We start from the raw sequence: 27802 nt of genomic DNA on the forward strand, positions 1-27802 counted from the left end.
CACTATCAGAACCCATTGTCCACTCACTGGGAGCAATACACTTCTCATAGCAATGGAGCAGTCAGGGGTCAGGAGACAGCTGGATACTGGCAGGAAAACCTGTTGATTTTAGGAAGGAACATGACAACTTTCTACAGGTTTTATTTCGAAAAAAGTTATATAATATCTGACTTGATCATTAAGTTGGATTTTAAATTACTATCAAAATGAGTTCTTGAGCTAGCTACTTCCTAACTGGATTTAGCGCTTATTGTATGTCATATTGTCAACAATTGATAATCTATGGGAGCATTTGTCCTTGCAAAAGTGAAAACCAACTTTGGGGGATTTTCACTGAAAAGTCATGTAAAACATTTATACATATCCTACTTTTTAAAAATATGCGATGCACCCTTCCCAGTCAGCATTTAAGGCCTAATGTACGCTTGATTTCAAGCATTAAAAAGGAAGGTTGAGGCCTGGCAGAAGGATTATTTGGCCACTTCACATTCAGGCTGCAGTGGCAGGCCGGGGTACATGTTTACAGTACTACTTGAATGGGTGGAACAGTGAGTCCTGCAGTCCACTAGAAACCTTTAATTTGAAGGCCCTTGGTTCAGGTGGTACCAACTACTCGGGACTTGCAGCTAAATTAATGGTGCCAATCAGGTGTATGCCACTTTTGCCATGTTTAAAATTGAGTGCACAAACACCTTTCCACTTATTGATCGGAGGAAAGTGCACAGAGTCTTCTGGCCAACAAAAATAAGTTCAAAAACAAAAGGTATAAATCTGGGGGAATGCCATGCAAAAGATGGTAATTTCTAACAAGTGTCCCATCCAGCAGAAGGCTGGGAGAACTACCCATCCCCATGGGATTTTCATCTCTAAGGCAGAAATACCTGTAATGACCATCATCTTTGGCATGGTGAGTCTCAAGACGATGTTCCGCCGTGATGTCCATTCCCTGTTTTGAGATGTGTCGGAAGCTGGCTGTCTATATAGTCTACCAAAATGAGGTGCACTGTGCAGAGAATCCAGGTATCTCTTACTAGTGAACAGACGCCTGTTCTAGCTATCACAAGGTACTCAATTTGTGGTAGTGTGGTCGAGCAGCCTTACGTTTATCAGAGGGGAGTGTTAATACTTGTTTCACCCACAGAGTCAATAATTGAAACCCACAATCAATAAGGAAACCTGACACACATTTTTAAAAATGGCACTTACTTGTCTTTATCGCCAGGCCTACCCTTTGTAGGGCCTAAAGCACTTCCTGGAGTAAGTGCAGGTGATCATCCCACCTTTAGCTATAAACAGCTTTGACATCCAAGTAGGCTGCACTGAAGTTTTTTATCCTAGCCAGGAGACGGTTGGCCAGCAGCCTCTGGATGGTGAAAGAGGCAATCTTCAACCCAAAGGTTATCACCCAGAAGTGGTGGTGGCCCTGTGGAGTGGCGAATGCTGCCCTCTCCTTGGCTCCATCAGTTAGAGTATTCTGCAGGGTCCTGACGTCAGATCAAACATACTCATAAACTTGGCAGCCCCCCAACCAATCAATGGGCTCATCAGTTTTGAGGAAACTATGAGCACTAACTAGTCTTGGTGACTGAATTAAGACCCCTGTAATCCACACAGATCCTCATTTCTGTGGAGGTGACCTGTAGGGATGCCTTGGGTACTAGTACCACTGGACTGGACAGGGGACTACAAGAGGTCTCAATCATCCCCAAATCCAACATCTTGGAACCCTCATCCTTGATGTGGGCTCTCACTTTGTCAGACACTTGCAGAGCTTATCCTTGACAGCATGCTGTCCCCTGTGTTAATATCATGCGTACATCAGTCAGTGAGCCTCGGGTTAGTGAGAAAAGCTGGGCGAATCATCCCAGCAACTGACAACACTCTCTCTCCTGTTCTGGTTAAGTGTGGGGAAGAGGATTACACCCTCAATTGACCTGTCTTTCACTTTCGAAGATAGGAGGTAGGGGAGAGATTTGCTCTCCTCCTCCTCACCTCCATCTGTCACTAAGAACATAATGACTTCCGATCCCCCAAAGTGAGGCTTGAGGCGGTTCATATGCAGAACCCGTAAGGGGTTTTTGGATGTCTTGAGGTACACCATTGATCTCCCCTTTTCTTCATCTCATAGGGCCTGGCCCACTAGTCCTTCAAGGTCCAGTGCTCCACATGCTCTATCACCCATACCTTTTGGCCGGGATGATGCTTTACCAGAGTTGCCTTCTGATCATAACAGTGCTTCATGACTTCCTGGCTGGCCTCCGGATTCCCAGTGGCCTCTTTCCAGAAGAACTTCATCTATGGCTGGTGGACCATTCTGTAGCTCTCAACAACGTGGGGGGCTCCTGGGAACTTACTCCCAATGTTCCTTCACAAGACCAAGAGGACCACTCAAAGCGTGGCAAAACAGAAGTTCAAAGGGACTGAACACCACTCCCTTCTGATGCACTTCCCGGTATGCAAACAGTAGGCATGGCAAGAAGACTCCCAATTACACCTCAAGGGCTTTGATGGCCCATAATCATGCCCTTGAAGTTCTTGGTGAATCTTTTAACAAGCCCTTTCGTCTGTGGGTGGTATGGCATAGAGAATGTGTGGGTTACCCCATATTCAACCCACATTGACTTTGTGTACCCGGGCATGCACTTGGTGTCTCTGTCAAACCCCAACCTCCTGGGGAAACCCACATGGGTAACAATCCCCATCAGTGCCCAGGCCACCAGGGATACAGTTACCGATCTTAGAGGAATGGCCTCAGGGTACCATGTGGCATGGGCCACCAATACTACCTTCCTTGACACTCTGGCATTGATCCAGAGTAAAGGAGATTAACCAGTCCTGTCAGCCTTGTACATTTAAGCATATGAAGTAATACATGAAAATCAGAAAACAAGAAAATAACAATAACAAATGCAATTTAAATAAGCATTGACAATGTCAATAGGCATGGTACACAATTGAAAGGAATTGGTTCATTGACTGTCGAAAGTGTGTTGTATTGGTGATGGGTGAGTGGGTGAAATAAAGAATAAGTCAATGAGTTCATGAAATGATGCATGGGTACAAGAATGAGTGACTGCATAAACAATGAGGGACTAAATGCATGAATGGATTGCATGGATGAAGGCATCTCAGCAGTTTGTGTTATAAACCAGACCTATTGGCTTTGCTAATATGTGTTTTTCTTTAAAACATCAACTGGTGCCTCTTTGTTTTTGATACTCCTGCTTATTTGTAAGACCTGGCATCCGTGTCGTGGTTTCCCCTGACATTTTGCCCTCTGACCTTATGTTCTGCTGACTTCATTTTTGCTAGCTTTAGAACTCTGGGCACTTTTCCCCAATGACCAGTGCTAAAGTGGAAGTGCTCTTTCCCTACAACAAGGTGACATTTGGCTTATCCACAATTGGTATATTTATTTACTTATAAATCCGGGGTAAAGTGGACTATGTGTGCCCAGGCCCTGTAAATTAAATACTACTAGTGGGCCTGCAGCACTGATTGTGCCACCCACTTCAGTAGCCCTTTAAACATGTCTCATGCCTACCGTTGCAGAGCCTCTGTGTGTAGTTTTAAACTGCCATGTTGACCTGGCAAGTTAATCCTCTTGCCAGACCCAAACCTTCTTTTTTTATACATATAATTCACCCCTGAGTAGGCCTTATACAGTCCTATGGGCAGGGGGCAGTGCATTTAAAAAGTAGGGCATTTACTTTTAAGTTTTACATATCCCGGTAGTGAAAAATTGTTACATTTGGTTTCTACTGCTGCAAGGCCTGACTCTCCCATAGGTTAACATTGATATTACCTTATTATATTTTAATAAGTGTAATTTCCAATTGGAAAAAGATAAATAATTTGAATTTGGTGTCTCTGGACTCACAATTTAAAATCATAACATGGTAAAGTCAGCTGTAAAACTTAAAATAGCACTTTTAGAAAGGTTACATCCCCAGAACCAAAGTGACTCTAAGGGTGTTAATCCAGGCCTAGGCCCTTGGAAGTGGGATTTATGCAAAATTCATCATTGCTGGCGTTGCACCGGTCAGAACCGAAACAACTCCCCTCGACACTGAAGCATCTCCGCTGAGGGCAAAGACATTGCATCACTGGCTGCGCGGCTCAACAACAATTCATCTCCTTAATTGTAAAGGGTTCACCGATGACCCATCTCCAATGGTGCTGATCGTAACCAATGCATCCCCTGTATCCAAAGGGATCAACACCTACGAATTGCCTCCTCTGCTTCTAGCTTTGGGTCTTCAACCGTCAATGCTTCCTTCATCCAAAGGTATTTTTTCAGAGGGATAAGTTTGGTCCCTGTATCCGACTCAGGCTCCATTGGCCTCGGCCTAAACTTTTGGATTTACCCTGGTCAAGCGTGACCAGATGTCCTCGGTAGGCACTTTATACTTTTAAGCATTATATTTTCAGATAGTCTTTAAAAATGTTACCTTCGGTTCTGCGAATTGGATTTTTGGATTTTGATCTCCCTGATTGGCATTTCATAAAATCATGTCTCTGATTGGAGGTCCTACATCTGCACCTGCACCTGCAAAAAATGGATTTTGATCTGCCCAAGCTGTAGATTTACACTGTGGGCCAGCTCAAGAAGTTCAGCAAGGAGTTTGAGCTTTCTACTAAGCATTTCAGCAAGGAGGTGGGACTGCAAAAGGTGCTGAAGGCCTGGGTAGAATTTTGGGTTTCAGCAGCTCTAACCCCAGAGGAGGAGGATGAGAAATTGATGATGATGAGGAGCTGAACCAGGATTCACTGGAGAATATGAGGCTGTCTGTGGGACATGAGGCCCGTCCCCTGCAAGAGCAGTGATTCCACCCAGGTCAGGGAGCAGTATATCATCTAGAGGCCTGTCCCCAGATGAGGTGGAGGACAGGAGGGAGAAGAGAAAGTTGAATTTTGAGCTCACCAAGTTCACATTGGAGAAAGGGGAGGCTGAGAGAGAAAAGAGTGCCATGGAGGAGGGGAAACTCATGTTGGCCCAAGTACTGAGTGGACTGAGCCCAGCAGGGATGGTGGCAGCAATTCTTCAGTGACCTCTGACAGGAGGGCCCACATACCCAAAGGTCTGGTATCTGACTTTGTTGTTGGAAACAACACAGACAGATGGTTTGACGCCTATGAAATTGCTTTACAGTTGCAGAAGGTACCTGAGGAGAATTGGGGAGCTAGTCTGTGGCTGCATATCCCTAGTGAGGGGAGGGCTAGCGGGGAGTGACAGGATGAGGTATTATCCCATGAAGAAGGCCCTAATCAGGAAGTTTGGTTTAACCCCAGAGAAGTACAGACAGAAGTTCAGGGACAGTCAGAAGCTACCCCTACAGACCTGGGTGGATTGTGTGGATGCCTTTAGCAAGGTACTAGATGTTTGAGTGAAGAGCAGTGAGGGAAAGGATTGCTGCGCCAACACCTTGGTGATATTAGGACCAATGCCGGGACAAATATTCTGAAGTCTGGTTCTGTCTCGTGTATCTATTTATTTATGTATGTATAGTGGTTTATGTGCCACACACCTGGCTGGGTGGACACACATGGACTCCATCTACAAGCGAAAGAATACTACGAATAGGGTGGGGTCTTGTGGGACATCACGTATTATAACTAACAGGACCGATTATGAGAGGCTCTTCTGAGCCAGGTGTTCTGTCTTTGTAAAAGTACAAATCAAACCACCCAGGAGATAAGGTGCCAGGATATCAATACTAGAATATTATCTGACATAAATATCATATGTTTAATATCACCCCGTTGGAGTGGATACAAATATTCCCAATTATATGATATTTTTGTAAATGATTTGTAGGACACAATTTTTCTAGCAGACAATATTTTTGCAAGTAATATTCTGACATACAAAATGCGAGGAAGTTGTAATTGAAAACCATTCTTGATGTTAAGGTATCAAATAGGGCCTGATGGTGGACAATCTTGAAGAGAAGAATGTCGATGAGTCAAGGGTCATTTGTTGTCAAAGATCATAAGTGTCAATAGCCACTTGGATGGTGGTTATCCCTTAGGTCAAGTTTGTTCTGCATTCAGACTGATTCCTTCAGTAGGACGTTGCTCTTCATCATGTTTACAATGGCCTTCTTGTCGATATTTGACATGAAGTGCATTCTCAAGACTATGCATTAATTTGAGGGGCCATTGAAATCTAGATTTGGTTTCTTCTAGGGGTGTAGGATTGATGTCTTATCTAGGTGGCAATGCTTGTCCTTAAATCACCTTCACTAACGCTGATTGAAGGATATGATCTGTGAACATCCTGAACTTCAGAAATAGGTTAGCATGACAGTTAGCAGCGAAGCAGTTGCTGAGGTTATATTGCAGGGTGGAATCATTATGGAGAAATTAGATAGTGTGCTTTTTTTCCAGATTGAAATTGGTCAGGTTTCACCCAATATTTAACTTGTTTGAAAGTTGCACTTCTGTAGTTGGAGGTCTTGCTTGTAATGGTCTTGTGCTAGGTGTCTTTAAACTATGTGATGACCTCCTGTGAGCACTGTGGGAATCTTTTAGGAATGAAGGGTCACATGGATAATATGTTCAGCTCAACTTCCATTGTTAAGGTTCAATATCATTTTTGCTATTAAAGTGCTCCTGCTTATATCTCGGTGTAGAGGTATGAATATTGATTGTTCATAACTCCAGCGTGTCTTGTACAACTGCATTGATCTGGAATGTGCAGCTGATATCCTATAGCAGTGATTAAACACCTGTGACAGATGCAACTGCCAGGGATGGCAAGTTGTATATGATTAGGTCTATCATGAGGTTCTTGAAGGATTCGCATGGAGCCTGTCCTGGCTTTGGGTAGTTCTGATAGGTTGTTGTTTAGTAAGTCAAAGGTAATGCTATGTGGTAGGCCCAATAAACATTGTGGTGAGTCAGTGGCACATGAAGTTTTTCATGATGGTGGAATTGAGGCTCAGGATATTTAATTTGGTGATGGAGGATATGTAGAGTGACAACCTCCCCATCTCTACTAAAGAACCAGATTTACTTATCCTCATCATGTCTGGACAGGACTGTGTATCTTACTACACTCTTCGATTCTAATATCTAACTGCATTTTGAAACACTTTTGTGTTGGTGCCTGGTAGTTGAGCTATGCACAGCATTCGGGGATCTTGCATACCTGCACTGTAGAGTAGCAAAAAGATCACATATTGGCACAATAAATTATATGTTTTTCATATAAACACATTTTAAACTGAATGATTGCTCCTCGTCTCATACTTTTCCATCATAGGATGCATACTGTTTACATAGTGAATTATCATCTATTCTTCAACAGTATCACTTCCAGAATCTACCCTTCTCTCTTTTACTTGGCATACATGATAGCTATGAATCTCAAACATGTCTCTGCAATTAAATACAATGTGAGGACCAAGAGTCCAATATACTTATTGGCCTTCGTACTGTTGTTGTGCCAGGGTGACACACCAAATTCCTCCAACGCCCCGAGATAAATCCCAGCCGCCAGATTTATAAATGACTACCAAGCTGGCACTCATTTATGAAACATTAGCAGAATCCACTGTCAGGATGGTTCCTATCAATACATTTCACTGTTTGATGCAGGGATTCGTCAACTTGATGGAGCCTTGCACCAAACAGTTTTCTTTTCTTTTTAAAAAGAAAATCCTAAAACCGTGGCAGTCGTCTCCAATAGCTCCTCATCGCAGTGGTTTGTCTTGAGGTGATAAACAGTAAAAAGCAGTTATATGTCGCCCATTATAATTGGACAAACAGACATATAGCCAATCTCTGACTGCTCTTACTCAATCAGGCCATTGGAGGGGTCTAACCATGGTGGATAAGGAGCAGTCTCTTCAAATTAAACCAATGGTCTACCTACATGTAAATCGAACAGTCATACCGTTATCTTGGCAATAAGGATCCTCCATCTCATTTTTGATGGAGTAGCACTTCCACCAATATATAAACCACCCCTAAATCCCATTTCTAGTTACTGAATTATTAATCATGGATTGTGACCTCATAAATAGGAATTAGTCTCACAAAATATCTGCCAGTATGGCAAACTTTTCATGTAAAGTGTGCAGTCTTGAACTATTGGAAAAGTGATTTTAAGAGTGTGATATACAAGGACAATTAATCTGCTTCTTTCACTAAATTTGCCAGGAGGTCGATGGTGACAGAATCTTTTTGCCATTTTTCTATATTGGGCTCAAGGATGAAATCTTGCTTTCGACTGTGCCACCAATGTCCCAGGTTTTGAACTTCTCTTGACTCTTGTTGAGATATTGTATTTTATGTCCAGAATTAAAGTGTTATAATCACTCTCCAGTTTCCAGAGGACCCTCAGGTTTTCGAATCTGAGCCAATCAACTGCCCTTCACACAATGAACTCCAAGAGCATTATAAGTCAGAACATTGGTATTATAGTTGGGTGCTGAGATGACGCCTTCACTTATGCATAAATGGGTCAGGGACTTTCCCTTTGCATCATTTGTTTGTGAATACGTGTCTGACTATTAGAAGCTCAAGGACAGGTTTCATTTTGGATATTTGTTCATCTTATTGTAAGGCAAACAATCTGAAGATCAATACTTGAAAAATAAATCATGACTTTCAAAATGAAACATCAAGGAAAGAAATATTTCTCAATCAAGGATATAAGACTGGAAGTAGTCAACTTTTTAAGTCCCTGGGGGTAACAATCAATACTGCTCTGAAGTGGGTTACTCATATCCAAACTACATTTTAAAAAGTAGTGCAGTAGCCAATGTCCTTCTGAGAATGGCATATAGCTATGGTTACCACTTATTAATGTACATTGACCCGATCTTTCAAGCGGAAGTACCATTTTGCACTGCTCTAAGTTATGGGGTTAAGTCTTTGTGTTATATTGGTTGCTTTGAGGGGAAATTTGGGAAATTGTAATACATTTTGCAATCAAGTTTTGTCTATAATAGCCCTGGAATAAGATGTTGGGTATCTTTAGTTTGAAGCCATTTGGAAGATGGCTCCCACAAAGTATGGATTGTAGAGCCCAAGAGCATACAGTACTAGGTTGCTAAACTCCAGTATTATTTAAAACTGTAGTCATTGCGACGCTTAGGGACATTGCGAAGTTTAACATTCCTTGGGATACCACCATGAGCCACACTACCATTAGAACATCCTAAAGGGGCTTCTCTTTCCAATTGTGAGTGACATTGCGTTACTCTGTCCATACTCCATGTTCTCCCTCAACCTCTAGTACCACTACATTTTTTTATTAGTATTAATTTTCATCACCCACGTTCCAGTCTGCTTCCTTGGTACCATGTTTTGCGTTATATGTTTTCCTGTACTCTTCTGTATGCACCCTCATCTGTTTATTAATTTCCTCTCTGTCTATCCATTTTGGTTCACTACCCCCAAGCAGGTGACATTTTTGTTCCCGGTAGCCTGCCCTTGAGTGTCAAGAAAGGGGACACTTGACTCCTGAGTTATCACATTAGGTGTAGTGTGATACGACCAAAGCATGTCTTGAAGGACTTTGTCTGTGGGTAGACCAGACACACATGCCAGTTACAAACAGTCCTTGATCATGCGATTGGCCCATTCCATCCAGTTATTGGCCCTGCGACAATATAATGCAGTCTTAAGATGTTATATAGCCCTCTTTTCTAGGAATTTACACATTTCCTCCAAGGTAAACTGAACCCCATTGTCTGTTATAATGGTGCTTGGCACCTCTTCTGTCATTAATGACATTTATCGGACATCAGACATAAGGACATTAATCAGAGACGTGGTATTGATATTCCCCACCACCCTGGTCATAATCCAATGAGAATTGTAATCCACAACACCCAGCATGAATTTTCCTGCCCACATGGTAACCTTCAATGGACCAATAATGTCAAGACCAAGTTTGTCCCAAGGTTTAGTAAGTACTGTTACAGGCGACAACAGGGCATCCCTAGAATATTTAATTTTATCACTCATAGCACATATTAGGCAATCCTTATCTTAAGCTTCCACTATCATGCCCATGTCCATGTGGCTCTAACCTTGGATTTGGTAAGAATCCTCCCCAAGTGGCTTTCGTGACCTAGCTCAGCTATCCTGTACCATAAGTCTTTGGGGTGGAGGGGGGTACTAGTCTCTCCCCTCTCATAACCTGATTCTTGACTATGCTTAATTCATGGTGTATGGGCCGGGGCCGGAAATCCTTTATTTCATCATGCAGATTACCAGGTTTAACAGGCCAACCCTGGACAGTTCTCTCCTTCAATTATCTAAGAAACTGATCTTTATCCATGCATTCTTCCTAGTTTTCTCTTGAGATTCCAGGGACCTCCACTAACCCCACCAAATGAACAACATTTTTGCCAATACCATCTTCCCCTTCGCACGGCAACCTAGAGAGACAATCAGCAACAAGATTTCTATTTCCAGGCACATACTCAATTTTGAAGTTGTATCCTTCCATATCAATGAGCCACTTAGCATTACAAGAAGTGGTAATCTCTCCCCCTTTGGTTTAAAAGATGTACACCAGGGGTTTGTGGTCTGTATGAAGTGTAAAAGACAAACCCCGTAAGAAAAATGTAAAATGACGAATGGCCCAACAACACGCTAAAGCTTACATTTTGTCTTTTCCTTCCACTATCTGAAACAATGATGCACCTAAGCCCTTTCCACTTGCATCAGGGGTCAAAATAGCCTTCCTCTTGGTGTCAATGTTTCCTAGAGACGGTGCCTTGATGATAAGGTACTCCCCTCCTGTCACAAATTATCTGAATCTGCCCACATGGATAATGAACATGACCTGCAAGAAGAACCATTTCCCTTTATGCTTTACCGTCTTTCTTTTGCCAGCCATATCATCAATCGCTGACATACCTGCCTCTTCATGAGGGTTTTTTTTAGGGCTTCTGCTGACGGGACGGAGCGGAGGTTAGTCCCATCCATGAAACCCTTGATGGAGGAGTCGCCAAGTCAATCCCCCGCAACATAGGGAATACATCCGGAGTGTACCCAGAAGAAGAAAAGCAAACAAGTAAAAGGAGGTCCCAGAAAGGAGGAGCTCGCTCTCAATTCCAGAACGTCATTGGATACTGGCATAACGCCATCCAGAAACTGCTGACGAGGAATCTATGGAGCCACGAGAGTCCAGAACCCAAGCCGACTTCAATGAGAAGCCTGGCTCATCCCGAAAAGCCTATCCCGAGAACCTCCTGACCCATGCTGAATCCAGCCAGGTTCCAGGAGGTGCGTGGTTGGTGCAGGTACGGCAATGATTTGCGGGGCTGAGAAGGAGGTGGGATCCTAAGATCTCAGAGACATTGCAGTTGGGTGGAGGAAATGAAGAAAAGAGGGATTTAAGCAATCTTTCTAGTGCTGGCACTTAGTGAATGGAATTGATAAGGTGTAAACAGACTCCCCCCAAAACAAAACCCTCCTTAAACATTACTAAAAGAGTTGGATATTCCACTGACCCAATTCTATCTTTCCTCTGAGGCACTGAGGACATGAGGATGTATTTTGTTACAACGCGTGGTATTACCACGCTTACCGTTACAACGCAGGTTTTACAACGCAAGTCGTTACAACGACTTGCATTGGGGGGCGCTGGATAGTGGAATAGTTTAATTTACTATTCCAACTCCAGTAACGACTTTCGTTGTAAAACCTGTGTGGTAACGGTACCGCGTTGTAAAAGATTTGTGGTAAAGGATGTTCCCCGGACATGACGAAGACAGAGGACTTCCATTATGACCGAAAGAGAAGATGAGGAGAGTCAAAAGGAATAATAAATGAAACCTAACCATTCGTCAGTATGAAATAAAATACACCTCGGTCACAGCGGGAGACAGTCCTTTGAAAGTCCTTCTGCAGGTCAAGTATTGAACTGTAGAGTGAGACTGAAGGTCTGATTTTTATACCCTGGTGCCCTTCTTCTGGAAGGTGGGAGTAGCTTCTAGAAAGGTTCTTTGAAGTACATGGAGTTTCCCGGCTCCCCTGCACTGACTACAAACTTGCTGCAGTGACAATGTGAGGGTCGTTAGGCCCTTTATGAGAAGGCAGAGCACAGTCTAGTAGGCCTGGGACTCCTCCCACAAACCTTCCAGCAGGTAACCCATTCAGGCACACCTAATAACTCTGTTGTGTGACTCTCTGGGAATAATTCACAAAGGAATTCACAAATCTAACTGTCAGTTATACCCCTTCATGTGACCCAATACAGGCTGGAGACACAAAGGGCTAAGAGCAGGAAAATGCCAACTTTCTAAAAGTGATATTTTCAAAATTGTAATGAAAAATCAGACTACCATTAAAGAGGTTTTTTTTCATAAAAATGTCATAGAGAACAAACATGAAATAGCCATATGTTGCCAATTAGGAATTACAGCCTATTTAATGTAATAAGGAATCCCCAATGTTATCCAGTGGGAAGAGCAGGCCTCACGATAGTGAAAAGCGAATTTAGGAGTTTTTCCACTATCAGGACTTGTGAAATTTAAAAGTACGTGTCAAACCTTTTCAATTACACAGCAGCTTCACCTAGGGGCTACCTAGGGCCCACTTTAGGCGTAATGTATATGTAATAAAAGGTAAGTTTAAGGTTTGGCACCGGTATTTTAATGCTAAGTGGACATGGCAGTTTAAAACTGCATTCAGGCGTCAATGGCAGGCCTGGGAAAAGTTGTAAGGTGCTACTTTAACCCTTTGGGTGCGTCGGACGGCCCGGCCTTCCGACGTCATGGTGGGCGTGTGCGGAGTACAGCCGGGGGCCGTCCAAACCACGCCCACCTTTTATTTCGCCCGCACGTTTTAGAGGGTTAATGGGTGGCACAATAAGTGCTGCGAGCCCACAGTAGGGATTTAATTTAATGAGCCTGGCCATATAGTATATCACTCTTCAAGAGGCTTATAAGTAAATTACGTATGCCAATTAGGTATCAAACAATTAAATTATGTTTAAAGGAGAGAGCACAAGCACTTTAGCACTGGTTTGCAGTGGTGAAGTGCACAGAGTACTATGGCTAAAAAAATCTAATTCAGAAAACAAGTGGAGGAAAACATGCAAAATGTTTGGGGGTGTATCTACTGAGAGGGCAAGGTCCAACACAGATTATTAACTTTGTTGAAATGTTCATTTTTGATGTTGAAAGTGTATTTAATACAACATTTCTACCTTTTCTTATAATGACTAGGTAGTGTAATAGTTGTCATAAAATCAATAGGCTTACACTTTACAAAAGTAAGTGTATTATGAGAGACCTGATTTAAAAATTATGAGCACCCTTGACAAAGACAGTATGCCTTACTTTTGAATGTGAATAACTGAGTGTAGTTTGTTACAGACACTTGTAGCAGTATTTTAGTTGTAGCTGTTAGGGTCTGCTTGGGTACAAATGATTCAAGGTCTAGCCTGGGGTTAGTGGGTTAGTTGACCCCTGTGACCACCTTTTGAGTAGATATTTTGTACCCACATAGGGGTCAATTATGATGGCGGATGTATCGCCACGCCAGGATGCCGCCACGAAAAGGCATACGGTCCTTGCTTTGGGGGCCTGTTGCGGGCCCCCCAGGGTGAAGGGAGGGTGGGGGGTGCACATGGGGGTACCTATGGTACCCCCCTGCGTTTCAGAATACAACATGGCAGGCACCGCGCGATGCCTGTCAAGATTGTGCTTTGAAACGCACAACATGCATTTTTTGCATTGCGGCGGGCGGTTCTTTCAGCACCGCCCGCCGCAATGTAAAAAATGCGCCACAGTGGCGGGTGCATCCTAATTCGAGGCACTGGACATCCGCCCCTGTGGCGGACGGTCCCGTCCTCCGACAGGATGGCGGAGGGACAAAGTCTGTCCGCCATCCTAATTGACCCCATAGTTTGCAAGGCCTCTTGAGAGGGGCTCCAACTTCCTCATTCGATTTTGTGAATAATTGTAATTCTGTTCATAATAATTAAGTGTGTCTATGGTAAAGTAACCCTGGGCGTAGTGGGGCGTAGTGGGGCTCCGCGGAGCTACGCGGAGAGGGCGAGAAGCTACGCCCACTCCCGCACTCCGCGTAGCCCCACTACGCACCTCCCTCCCGCTCTCCTCTACATACTTTATTTAAGCAATTACACGGATTAAAACAACTTTAAAGCACTTACCTTGTCCGGGGCTCGTCCGGGTCTCCCTCTTTGAATAGCGTCCTTTTCCTGGATACCAATGCGCATGCGCGGGTGGCCGCGCATGCGCATTTCTCCCGAGAAATGCGCATGCGCGGCCGCCCGCGCATGCGCATTGGTATCCAGGAAAAGGACGCTATTCAAAGGGGGAGACCCGGACGAGCCTCGGACAAGGTAAGTGCTTTAAAATTGTTTTAATCCGTGTAATTGCTTAAATAAAGTATCTAGTGGAGGGCGGGAGGGAGGGAGGCGGGTGGCGGCCGACTCGGCTACGCTCACGGAGTGGGCGTAGTGTTGCCGGCTACGCTGTCTACGTAAAATGCGTAGAAGGCAACACTACGCCTACTCCGTGGGCGTAGCCGATTCGGACGCCCACCCTTATGGTAAAGTACTTTTCCTTGTTAAAAGAAAAAGCATTAAATAAAAAATTATCTACGGAACATTATTTTATGTTTTGCTAGGTTCCCCAAGGTCTAGGTTGGCACTCAAGTTGCACCACCAGCAGCACTGGGGCGTCCAGGTGCAGAGTGCAGGAGCCCAATGTTAGCCAATGAGGCTAAGCGGGCCTTCAATCTGGGACTGCTTATCAGCAGGCCACTCGGGTGTGGAAGCAAGGCGCGTGGGGTTAAGGTCAGCACTGCAGGGGCCAACAACCAGTACAGAAGCTGCACCACCAGCGGCACTTAGGCCGCCGGGTGCAGGGTGTCAACACAACATGGGGGACCCTGTGCTTCTCAGTGGAGACATTTGGTTTGGCAAAGTTGCTGCAGGCTTGGGCAGGGAGACTTCTTGAAGGTGACCACAAGCTGGAGAGGTAAGTTATAATCTTGAGGGCTGCCTGGACACCATCCGTTGGGCCACCCAAAGAAGTGGGGCTTCAGGTGCAGGGGTGTCCTTCGGCGTGAGGGTCTTCTTACCAACTCCCTTTAAGTTGAGGTGGCAGTCGTCATCTTGAAGCTCGAGGGATCACCAGATCCCAGTTCAGGAGCACTGGGGAGACCTCCTCATGGTGCTGCTCGGGCTGTGGATACAGAGTGGTACACAATTGCTGAATCGCCGGAATCCGGATTCTGGTCTTGGAGTCTTTGTTGAGCAAATCTGGTACTCACGGAAGACAGAGTCTGTAAAGTGAGTGTAGGGTAGGCCCTCCGGGCTCTGGGGGCTGCTGAATATGCCGGTTTCTTCGCTTCAGGAAGGTCGGAATCAGGACATGCTGGTAGGGCTTGGGCCAGAGCAGTAGGTGTAGTCTTCTCTCTAGGTCAGCACAGCTCTTAGATCCTTCTTCTTTCTTCCTTGAATCTGAAGAGGAAAGGTTCAGGGTTGCCTCTAAATACTAGATTTAGGGGTGTTTAAAGGAGTGTGTGGATTGTGTAATGGGTCCCTTCCTTGGGATGGGTACACCCCCTATTATGCCACCCTCCAGTGGGAGAGGGGTGTGAGACTCTCCCTAATTGGCTGGGTCCCCTCATCTTCAAGATGTAGGGGACTGTTGATGTGTGTTTCACCTTGGCAAAGGTGGGCACATTGCTCTTTCTAGCTTGGTTTTCCCACCGATTCCCCTGACCAAATTGGGGGACAGAACCGGTGGGAGCCAATTGCTGGGGGCAGCAAAAGTCAGGGACAACTTCCAAAGGTAGCCAGCCTTAAAGCTTTCCCCTTCGTGGACCAAGCCAATCCTGGGGGAGGAGGCATGACACCACTGCCCACGATGGGCTTTGTCTCTGGACCCAGAGAGCAGAAGCTCTCTACCCAGGGGTCCAGAAACCTGTCTGGTTGTGGCAAATGGCGGGCAGTCTTTCAGGAACCACAACAGGGCTGGTTGATTTTCAGGGGGCATCTCTGAGTGCATTGTGCATTAAATCCCACACTGCTATTTGTGTGTGTTTAATGTGCTGAGATGTTCGCTTCCAAACTTCTCAGTGTTTAGTGAGAGTGGAGTTCGTAATGATCAACTCTCAGACCATATACTCTTTATGGCTTTACTACACCTACAATGTTTAAGAATGGATTTGGACACTGTAGGCTACAGGGCTTATGCCACTGTACCTTCACCTGAGGGCTAGTGTACCCTGCGAGAGTGGTGACTTAGCTGGTCCTAAGGCAGTGGGTTGTAGGCATGGCACACATATTAGGCACAGGTAACTAATGATACCTTGGTTTTCTAAACAGTGATGCTTGGGTGCAGTCGTGGAGTAGAATAATTTTGACCTATAAAGACGCTGATGCAGAATTTTTTTAAGTTGATCATCCAAAGTACGTTAATAGTTTCTTAATATGTTTCACACAAGAGCATTGAGTTGACATTGTGTTATTCTTTTGAATAACTAGACAATGAGGGATGACTGCTAGAGGGGTGACTTACCTCATCCTAAGGCAGTGGGCTGTAGGCGTGGCACACATATTGGGCACAGGTAGCTGATGCTACTTTGGTTTTCTAAACAGTGGTGTTTGGGTGTAGTTGGGTTGAGTAGAATAACTTTGACCCGTAAAGACGCTGATGCAGCATTTCTTAAAGTTGATCATCTGAGGTATGTTAATAGTTTCTAAATATGTTTCACACATGAGCATTGAGTTGACATTTTGTTGTAGTTTTGAATAACTAGACAATGTTGTTGTTTCAGGATACAGCCTTTTCTGCATTCTTTGTGAGTATATTTGAGCACTGTGATGCCCCCTGAGGAAGGTGGGAGGCGCTGTGATAGTGTGGTTATGGTGGCTATTCCAACCCCTTTTTTTGTTTGTATAGCAGGTAGCTCTCACCTAGTGAACACATCTCTAGATTATTATGCATGAGGCACGCAGGAAGCCATAAGTGAGTTTACATGTTGGGCTTAGCATGAGCACATCATTAAGTGCAGCATGGTGAACTCAACAGTGGCACTGTAGTTGTGTTGTGTTTGGTCCCCCTGGGGAGGCAGTAAGCTGAAGAATTGTTGTGATACATTTTTGTTTGTTTTGGAATGATTGCAATATAGGGGCCCCTGGGGAAGTGACTATGTGTCCCAAAATGCACAGGGCAGTGCAAACAACAATGTGGATTTAAAGATGAAGAAAACACAAAAATCAAATATAATGTGATGTGGCCATGTTATATTTATTTGAAAAATATATGTCACTAACGTGAATATGAATTGTTGTGATTGATTTATGTCACACTAATATTTAATATATGAACTTTATAATCTTTTCTTGGAAAACATTGTGACATTTTTTGTTTGGGTATACACGAAGATATTTTGTATGTTAAACATATTCAGCAGTACACACAAGATACTAGGTAATTCTTGACTTGAAATACTTATTGTTGATTACAAAGGGATGTGTGCTATGTTGACTCTTCATTTTCTCTGCACCAACACATGCAGCCTGTAATGGCAGGGCATGGGTGTTAAAGTACAGGGTCTCTAAGGGTGCCACAGTAGGTGTTGCAGCTCTTAAAGTCCTTCCCTGGGCACAGTGTCCTTGGTACCCATGGTACCTTTTACAAAGGGCTTACCTGTGGCCCGGGATGTGCCAATTATGGTACAAAGGTACAGTTTTGGGAAAGAACATAGGCCCTGGGAACCTGGTTGGTAGGGACCCAGGGCACATCAAGTCAGATTGCATTAGATGTAAGGAAAACCGTGGGGTGTAACCATACAAAAAGGGGCACTTTTCTACACATATCCTGAGTGTTGGCCTCTGTCTTTGAAGCACCGCAAATGCGACAAGATCAACTCAGAATTTGAAGGCATCTTTATTTATTGCTTGTACTCACAGTTTGGGAAACATTGATCTGGAGAGAGAGGAGAGAAGGAGCGAGAAATTGGATGGATGGAAAGGCGATAGCGCAAGGTGATGAATGGAGTGAGGCTAGTTTGTGCATTTTGCCAGGGTGCTTTTGGTTCGGCAATCCGGTCCTGGTAGCATTAGTATTCGGTGCTTAGGTGAATGGCACAGCTTAAAACTATTTTTTATTCAATTGGGTGAACTGCTCGTTTATCTAACCAACTAAAGTGCCATACTAAAGACCAGAGACATTGCAATCATCTGAATAATAATAGACAACAGCCCACCCCCTCCCCCCAATGTGCATTTCCTTTTTAAGGCAGCCTTTAGATTTAGTCCTTTATTTTTTAAGTTTCTTCTTCAGACCTGAAAATACTTAATCATAGATTTACAAAGGTTTTCTGTCGGGTTTACATTTCTTTTTTACTGCAGACCTGAGGTAAATTCCTTTTGGGGATTTACAAGTGAATGCAAATTGGTATTTCTATTGGTTTGTAAGAAAAAGTAATGCAAACCAGCACAACCAGTATAGCGTTACTCTACCTCAACGGAGCGTCGCAAGGCTGGTATATGGGGATTCCCATGCAACCACCCATGATGCACAACCTTCTCTACTAACAATAGCAGGTAGGAGTTAGAGCAAAAAATAACACCACTTGAAAGCATGTGTTAAAAGGATAAATACTTGTCTCTCTCCTTTCTTTTACGACATTGCATGATTGCTGCACTGTACTGCATACATACACGGTGGGAAAGGTTTTACAGCTTGTCTAACCATAGTATTTTATACTCTACGGGAACCCTTACAGTACAAAACATATGTGGACTCATGCAAACACCCTTGCACCAAGGTGCAGAGTTGTGTGTGTGTGACGCTCAGCAGCCTGAGTGTGCTCCGGCACTAGGGAGAGGGGAGGAGAGTGCCATATCTGTGTAGATAAGGCACTTTCTGCTATCTAGCTTCACGCAATGCAGAGCAAAAACTTTGAGTGTTGCTCTGCATTGTGTGAGAGGTAAATCTGGGCCTTCATGTCCTCCTCTATGATGCTTCATAAGAGCTCCAAAGAGTGTGGGGTAACAGTAAGTGAGAGTTAAATGAAGATCAATTTAACTGACTAACTCAAAGGATTGTTTAGGTTTTTCTGAGCTGAACTTTTTATATTGAAACATTGTTCCTTGAGCGAATGTTGCTATTTTTGTTGATTTCTGCAATCGTCAGATGTTCCACATTAAAGGGTTTCCACATAGAAATATGCAGTGATATATGCTGACCTGACTATAAAGTTTCTAAAGTGCCCCCACAGAGGATTCCTTAGTATTAAATATGTTAATGAAAATCACGAACGTTCATTTTATCAGAAGGAAAATATGTTTTCTGGCTCTGTTAATTCATTTTCTCTTTGAAATTTCAGTACTCCGGCTGATGAAGGATGGTGCTGACCTTAATACTCTCATTTCCTCTGGAGGATCTCTGCTGCATCTGGTAAGAAGAATATTAGAAGAGTTGTAGGGATTATGGAGAAATCTGCTTCAATTATAAATATCTAAATGGCTATAATAATTGCTTCCGATAAGGAAGGCTTAAACGCGCCTTAGCCGAACTTTGTGCATAATTGTATTTACTCTAACTCTGCTTGCTCAGTGAATGATGAAATGTATATGTTTTATATCGAAATATTATTTTGAAAGTCTGATCACTTTTAAAGAATACAAGAGAAAAACAATATGTAGGTTTCTAAACAGCCATCGAACGTGTAAGGAGATCTTTTGAATTGCGTTTGCAGAGAACTTGGGATGCAACCATTTAACAAGCTGTACTCTGTTGGCATTGAGGTGCAAGATGATCTACTCAAAGGATTATACGGTATACAATATTTGACAAAAGCCTGAAAACTCACGCTCTTGCTATTTGATAGGTTTGTAACACTGTGATATGTATCCATCACTATTTGAGACATGTACGGGCCTTTTCGCCGGCGTTTGCAAAGGTGTTTAAAGTTGTGTCCATGACTAATGGAGCAGATTCACAGACTTAAGTGAAGGCATGGGCCACCCAGCCCTTTATGTCAGCACTACCCCTTCATCCCCTGACAAGGCTTCTGGCAGTATTCACTCTTAATTACAGGTCTGGCTGGCCTATGGCTGGAGGAGAGTGGGGCTGTACAAGCCATCAGCAGGCGAATGTCCCTGTTTTCCCTGGTGGCTCTGCATGGACGCCTGATGATGAAGAAACCCATGGATTCACCAAGGTCTTGGGAGTTTCAGGACTCCCTTGCTAGAACTCTCGGATAAATGTGCAGTCTGCCAGTGAATTAACAGTGATCCCAGGGCCCATGGGACCCAAGCTGCTTTGTTCATTCCAAGAATTCCCTTCCCTTGAATGTTCATGCACCCTGCAACAAAAATTACATTTGGGGAATTCTTCTGTCAACATAGTGCATGCACATTAGACAAGAGGGAATTACCTTTTCTATCATGCATGCATATGGTATCGCCAAGGGAATTCCCGAGGTTCCTTCTCTGTCTTGGGGTGTGCATGCATCCCAGGGAACTTAATCCTTGAAATTACCAGTGTGCCTCGACATGCAACGGGGACCACCCTATCCTCACCAGTGCTAAGAAAATATTTGTGAAGTCCACTTTGCCTCCAAAATATGTGCAACTGCCTGGTAGGGCATTTGCAGCAATATCCCAGGCCCTGAGCAGGAGATGAATGGAGGGGACTACGATCAGCCATTAGCTGGTGGACCACAACACCACCCCACCAAATCCGGGCATGGCAGGTTCTGGTAGGCTTGTGGCTCACTAATAAGAACTTGGCACGCATGCTGGACTGTGAGATGATTAAAAGGAATTATTCAGTCAGTCTGTCAAGGGTCTTAACTCAGCGGATTTCAGCCGTAAAAACACACTACAATACAATCAAAAACCTACATAGAATTAGTAAAAACATAATTAAAACTGGATCAAATCCAATTCATAGGGTCACAAAAGTTCATAAGAGCAGGAGCATTCACCACACAGCCGCATAGAGGTTTCTCATCCTGATTGCACAGTGAGTTAAGTTTAAAACTGCTATGCAGAGATCCAACTCACACAGTTGTTGCAAATAAAACAGAGCGTCTCTATGATATCTGATCATGGATGAACGGAGCATTGGTCTCAAGAACCGCTTCTGAGGTTGAAAATATACATGACATAATATGGTACAGTGCATAGTGCTTGCCAGGCTGTGTTTGAACCTTCTTTACTTAGTAGTTGCCTTCCCAGGGAAAACAATTGGCATACAGTTTTGCCAAATTGCCCTTACTATGATATGCTTAAAAAAACTACAATTTGCATCTAATAAAATTCACAACCCATCGATGTTTTAATAGAGTTATAGTTGCCGCTACTGCTCAGTTTCCCACAGTAAAAATGGTTTATTAATTTTCTTTATATTTTAAAATATCACATTTAAGGAGAAGCTTATTTGGATATCATGTACTCACCTGAAATAAGATGTGGATTATGTAGATGGATTTAACTTTGTAGTGGGTTCAATAACTTAATATTCAAGATGGAACTCAAAGGGCGGTATTCTGGAGGGAAAATAAGAGGGATTGAGGATCATACAACCATATTTTATGCTTAGATGTTACGGTGTAGCTAGGAGTAACGCTATTACACCATTTTTTTCTGAAATAAGAGACTAAAAATAAATGGCATGGTTTAAAGAGTACACAATAGGTAAGCTGTAGCAGTTCTGAAAAGGAACACAAAAGAAGATCAAAAATAGACGTTAAAAATCTAAGCAATACCAAATCATATTTTTGCGTATTTTCACTTTGTACAACATTCGTGGAATACATTTGAACAGTGATTCTTTGGTGATCAGATATACACATTTTACATGGTTTTGTATGAGCCCTGCTAAATAACACATTTTGTAAACTGCAGACGTTTTTATTGTAAATGATGTAAACATGAATGCAATTACAATTACTAAGTAAAAATTACTATTATCAACATAACCTGAAAGGTATTAGCTTAATCATCAGCCATTTGAAGGCTGTCATCCAGACCCCCAATACTGAGCCTTTTCTGTGCACCCTTTTTATCTGGAAAAGCAGTAGAAAAGTTGTCTTTAACCAGACAGTTATGCAGAATCAAATTATATTTTGGACAACCACCAGGCTGGTTTCCATCACAGTAAGAGTACTGAACAAGTCGTTGTATCAGTACTGCATGATTTAAGGGATAGGTGCACAGAGGTGGTATTGGGGAACTTGTTTTATTAGCTCTCTTTACTGCCTTCAATACCATCGACAATGCATAATAGCTATGATATATTCAGGCTTAAGTATCTCAGGATAATATCTTAATTGGGTAAAATCTTTTCTCAAAGACTGGCAACAAACTATGATCATTCCTCCCTACTGCCTGTAGGATTGTGTGATGTAGTCCAGTGGTTGGGGGGTGGAGTTAAGGGGAGGAGCAGGAACGGGAGGAGCCGGGGGACAGGAACGAGGGCAGTTAGAGTAGGGACAGGGTCGACACTGGATGTAATGAATAAAGCTCCAGTTAAACTACATTCTGTGTCTGTGATAATTAGTAGCACGATGCTACAACTGGCGACGATGATGGGATGGGCATGACCACTGCCCACAGAATCCCACGAGAGTGCCCTGTCCCATGCAGCGTCGAGAAAAGGAGAACGCGGCCGTGTGGAGCTGCCGCCTGAAGAAAGAGGCCAGCAGCAGGTGACGTTCTCCCCAAGCCAGACGACGAAGGGAGCACGAAGGAACCGGGAAAACGAGCGCCAGAGCGTCTGAAGGAGAAGCGCTCGTTCGCGCCAAAACGCGACTCACGCGTGATGCGTGGGAATCGGCGTGCCCCGAAAGAGCAGAAGTCGGGAGCCCACTCCGACTCTGCCTAGCACCCCACAGTGGTGAGGATTGCCTTGGAAGAGGGCGCTGCCCCCCAAGAAGGCCACCTGGTAAGCGCTGTCGAGCGCAGGGAAACGGAACTTGAGCGCGCCCCGACATCGGAACCTCACGCCCGATGCGTGAGCTTCGGCACGCTATCGCCGAGTGAGCGCGAAGCGAAAAGAAGCAAGGTGGGAGCCCACCCCAACCTTACCTGAACGTGCTGGCTGTGGACAGGTGTGGAGAACTGGAGAGGTGCTGGTGTTCCTAGGACCGGCGGCGGGTGAGTCCTGCTGTGAATCAGACAGGGTCTGAATGGACAGAGAGAAAGTCTCGTGTAAACTGGGATGTCCGAGACGGTGGCCATTTTGAAGTCAGGCGGCCACGAAGACAGACCCTGTGCAGTGTGAGAGCGGCCAGCTTTGAGTCAGGCAGTGCCAAGTTAACAAACATTGATCAATTCAAAGGAATGACAAACAAACAAGCACGAGTCAGTGCAAGGAAGAAACGGCAGACAAGCACGGGCAAAGCCAAAAGTAAGATAAGCAAACAAACATAGGCAAATGCAAACAACAGGTAAACAAGCATTGACAAGAATAAATCAACAAGCAGTGGTGAAAACAAGCAAACAAGCACTGACAAGAGTAAACGAAGAAGCAGTGACAAGACCAAATAAACAAGCACTGGAGAGAAGAAGCAAACAAGCATAAGCAAATGCAAGCAACAGGTAAAAGGTGATAGTGAACACATACCGAAGAGCGTAAAAGGGAGAAGAGCTGCTGGGCAGAATCGCATGAGATTCAGAAGAGGTCAAGACTGCGAAAGACAGTCCCAGAAACAAGCACAACATACACTGAAGTGACTGGAGGACTTGCACTAGTGTAAAGGGAACGCTCGAATGAACAAAGATGTCAAACGTGCCCAGCATCACCGCAGAAGAGTCGTTAACCACCTGCGACTAGCATGTGACTCTAAAGAGAAGGAGCCCTGTGTCTAGCACAGTACAGCTGAGTGGTGGACATTTCGGAACGCAAGAAATCTAAGTTTTATTCACTGGCGCACACTGGGATGGTCGCGAAGATTATCAACGTCCCAGCAAATGACCAGACCGAAGACCTCGACTAAAGAGAATCAGCTAAGAAGACGAGAAGTCAAGTGAACAGCCCCGTGCCCTGCGAATATAATCGATCAGACTCCTCCTCTCATGGCGGGGGAAGGAGTAGCACAACGGTTCAACCCCTGCATTGAAGTACCACCCCCAGGGGTGCAGACTGATGCTTGGAGTCTGTGTCTCAAACGGAACCAATGGCTGGCAACATTGGGTGACTTCCTGGATGCCAATGGTGAACAAAGAGAGAGAAAATGTCTGATGCTACTCCTCCATCTGGTGGGTCCTGAGGGCCGATGCCCAATCAGAACATTTTCCATAGAAGACACAGAAATCTATGAAAGACTCCAAGAGAAGCTATGTGCCCATCTCTCCGCACAAGCAGATGTGGATCATGATCGCATCGTTTTCAACACAGCTCGGCAGGAACCAGGCGAACCATTGCCAACTTTCATCATTCGGTTGCAAAATCTGGTACAAGGCTGCCATTTCAACACCTTTACGAATGAGGACGCAGTTCGACTCCGGATAATTGAAGGCTGCGCAAACCCCGACACAAAGCGCAAGATCCTGCGAGGGCATTGGTCGTTAGAAGAAATCATTAGGAAGGCTGAAATTGGAATGCACGTCAAGGCAAGAGACAGATCAAAGGACCTGGCTCTGAAGGCAAAATGTCAAGATGCCTGGACAGTTAAAACTCAGAAAACAGACACAACGAAAAGGAGAGAGAGGGAAGGCAGACCAGTGAAAAGACAACGGGAGAGACAAAGTGACAAGGGAAGTGACAAGGAGTACTCCGAGTCAACCATTCAAAGGACAACCCCAAGGAGTTCTTCACCCTCAAGGTGTCATTCAAAGTCTGACGAGGAGGGAGCGTCAAGTGGGACAGATCGCACCCCTGGACAAGATGGCAACCTGCACAACAAGAGGGTAAGGAAGACAAACTATAGAAGAAGAGATCAAAATGGTCAACACTGGAAATTGGCGCAGGAACACTCTTCGCCAAGTTGTGAAGATGAGTCCGAGGGAACATCCAGAACATCCAGCAGGAGAACACATCACACCCATATCATAGGTGTCCGAGCACCAAGCAAGTGGGAAGAAGAAACAGGTTGCATAAGACAAACTGATCCTCCCCAACAACGAACAGGAAAAGACCAACGCATCAATGGCACCCGTGACAACGAAGAAACTGAGAAGAAGTCGTTGACATCATGTGAGAAGGGCAAAGATGAAAAACCTCGAGATCAAACACAAAGAACAAGCACGTGGTTGTTGAACAACTTCTCAAATGAAACCACACCAAAGACAAGTCGACAAAGGCACCCGGAGAAGCGTCTTAAAGACAACCCTGAGTTAAAGAACAACGTGTCACGGCCTACTCATTTCAGAAATCCATTACTCGATACACTCTCAAAGGAACGTTTTAAAAAGAATATGGCTAGGAACTCCTCTGATTCAGAGAGCGCGTCTGTCCGATCCTGGAAGTCGACAAAAGACTTCTCTGACTCAGAAAGCATGTCTGTCCAATCCCTTGAGTCGACCTAGTCATGGTCCTGACAACAGCCATGGCGTCGACCACCCGAACGCACAATGGAACCAAAGGACATCCTTCCCGTCAAGAGCAACATGTCCCACACTAAGGTCTCTGAATACTCAGTCACTCCACAAGACAACCTGTCACATCAGTCGCAGGTATATCCAGACAGAGATCATACACCGTCACCCCTGAAGGGGTCCGCGAGGCTGGCTCAAATTGCCTACAAAAGGAAAACAGAGATAGTGGACCTTAGTCACCGGATGGGAAGGGATCAGCCAGTCACTCCGCAAGGAAAGCCGGACGTGTCAGTAGAGAGAGATCATCATCGGATGAGAGAGAATTATGCCTATGCACAGATAGCCCAAGAGTTCATCAGACAACCCGAGGCCGCAAATGAGTTCCCGAACCAAACCAAGACAATTTCTTCAGATAATACCTTACCGTCTGGTATACATGACCCTGAACTGGAGGGCAGTGTTGCCCTCGACCGGACAAGACAAAAGGAAGTAAAAGTAGATGCGGGTACTCGGAAGAGAACCAGAACATTATCCACTCATGAAAGAGATCGAGCATCAATAGAACAAGAGCCACCAAAGAAAACAGACTGCCACTGCCGAGCTGAGCCAACAGCAGTTACACCACAAGAAGGAAACATGATGACTGCAGAACGTGAGAATAAACAGTTCACACGCAATGGCTTGCGTTCGCAAAGGCACACTCCCGTAGTCAAAGACAACGGAAAGATTGACTAAAGCCAAGCCCACCACTGATTCGACACTACTGATGCTTGAAGAACAGGCTGTCCGCCGACCCGTGTGGTGGATTGAAGAACTGCGAACACTGTGGAAATTAAGCTCATTTTGTTAAGAAAGGGGGAGATGTAGGATTGTGTGATGTAGTCTAGTGGTTGGGGGGTGGAGTTAAGGGGAGGAGCAGGAACGGGAGGAGCCGGGGGACAGGAACGAGGGCAGTTAGAGTAGGGACAGGGTCGACACTGGATGTAATGAATAAAGCTCCAGTTAAACTACATTCTGTGTCTGTGATAATTAGTACCGCGATGCTACACTGCCCAATACTTAAGTTGCTCAAAGCAGTGTCCCCAAGAGCTACATTTTGCCCCCCCCCCCCGATTAACATTTGGATGTGTCCCATGGCCAAATAAGTTTACCACATGGGATTCCACTTCTGTATGTACAATTCTGGTCCCAGTGGGTTGAGAGACATGATAGGTACCCTTTGTCACTGGACCTTGAAAGCCACATGTATTACATCCTTAAATACTCATACTTTCACTCAATGATACTTTTCTTTAACCTTTATGTTTAAAAAAAACAACATTTTGGCCTATTTATCCCTCTGAGGAAACCGGAACATGTGTTGATTCCTGTAGAATTTAATTTGTGTTTTTCACTTTGTCACTGCTGTGCCTGGCAGTTAAGATGAAAAAGAAATTTAATTTTAATGCATTATAGTGTATTGTTTACATAGTTCTCAGCATGAACAGGATGAAGTTTAGAAATGCTATAAAGGATATTGTGATCATTATCGCAACTCAATTGCTTCGATTCTACAAAGGCAGTCAGGCTGAAAGGACTGAATCATGTTCCAAACTGCATTTGCAGGTTGCAGTCGGATCTCAGATGTAGGCAATTAGTGTGCTGGCCTAATTTTCAAGCCCATCTCCATAGAGTTTTAATGATAAAATAGAGTTTTTATAGAGAAAAATCACTTAGTGACATTCACAAAATGTGTATGATTGCAAAACGTTGGATTTAGGATTGAATTCCCAATTCAATATATTGAAAATAGGGATGTGCAGCGTTTTCAATATTTAAATCCCACTTATGAATGCAGAAAATTCTACAGTATAGTGGATTTTTGGTAGTCCCATTTCCAGATGAAAACGTGGGTTTTGCAAGCAACGGTCCTTGGGAATGTGATGAGCCAACACTGGCAATGCTTTTTCGCAACGAATTAACTCGACATTATTTTTAACGAACAAAAATCACTGAACAAAGTGCTCCATTTATTATCAGAATTGAGTTCCTAGCTAAACAAATGTGAGACCAATACTTTTTGAGAAAGATATTTCAACAAAACCTCGATTTTCTACTATCAAGACACACAATCTTGTCTTTATGGAGATCATGCCACACTCCTTGTATACAGGTCACAGTTTCATTTGACATATACAAATTTACCAGTAGTTTAGGGATGGATGGATTGAGGAGTAAAAAACATGCTGGCGTTCCCTGATAAAGCGAGTAAGACAATTGTTATAATATACGTAGAATAAAACAGCTTAAGATGGCATT

The 27802-nt window shown here is 44.1% G+C and overlaps 1 protein-coding gene across 1 annotated transcript in view; it reads left to right on the top strand.

The window, feature by feature from the left end:
• Positions 1–27802, top strand: part of MYO16 (myosin XVI) — a 2830569-nt gene that overhangs the window by 449875 nt on the left and 2352892 nt on the right. The window contains exon 3 of the mRNA XM_078658257.1: positions 19345–19415. Within this exon, the coding sequence (XP_078514383.1) occupies positions 19345–19415 (71 nt within the window). The remainder of the gene's footprint in view (positions 1–19344; positions 19416–27802) is intronic.

This window comes from Lissotriton helveticus, chromosome 8 (assembly GCF_964261635.1).
Source record: "Lissotriton helveticus chromosome 8, aLisHel1.1, whole genome shotgun sequence".
NCBI classification, from domain to species: domain Eukaryota; kingdom Metazoa; phylum Chordata; class Amphibia; order Caudata; family Salamandridae; genus Lissotriton; species Lissotriton helveticus.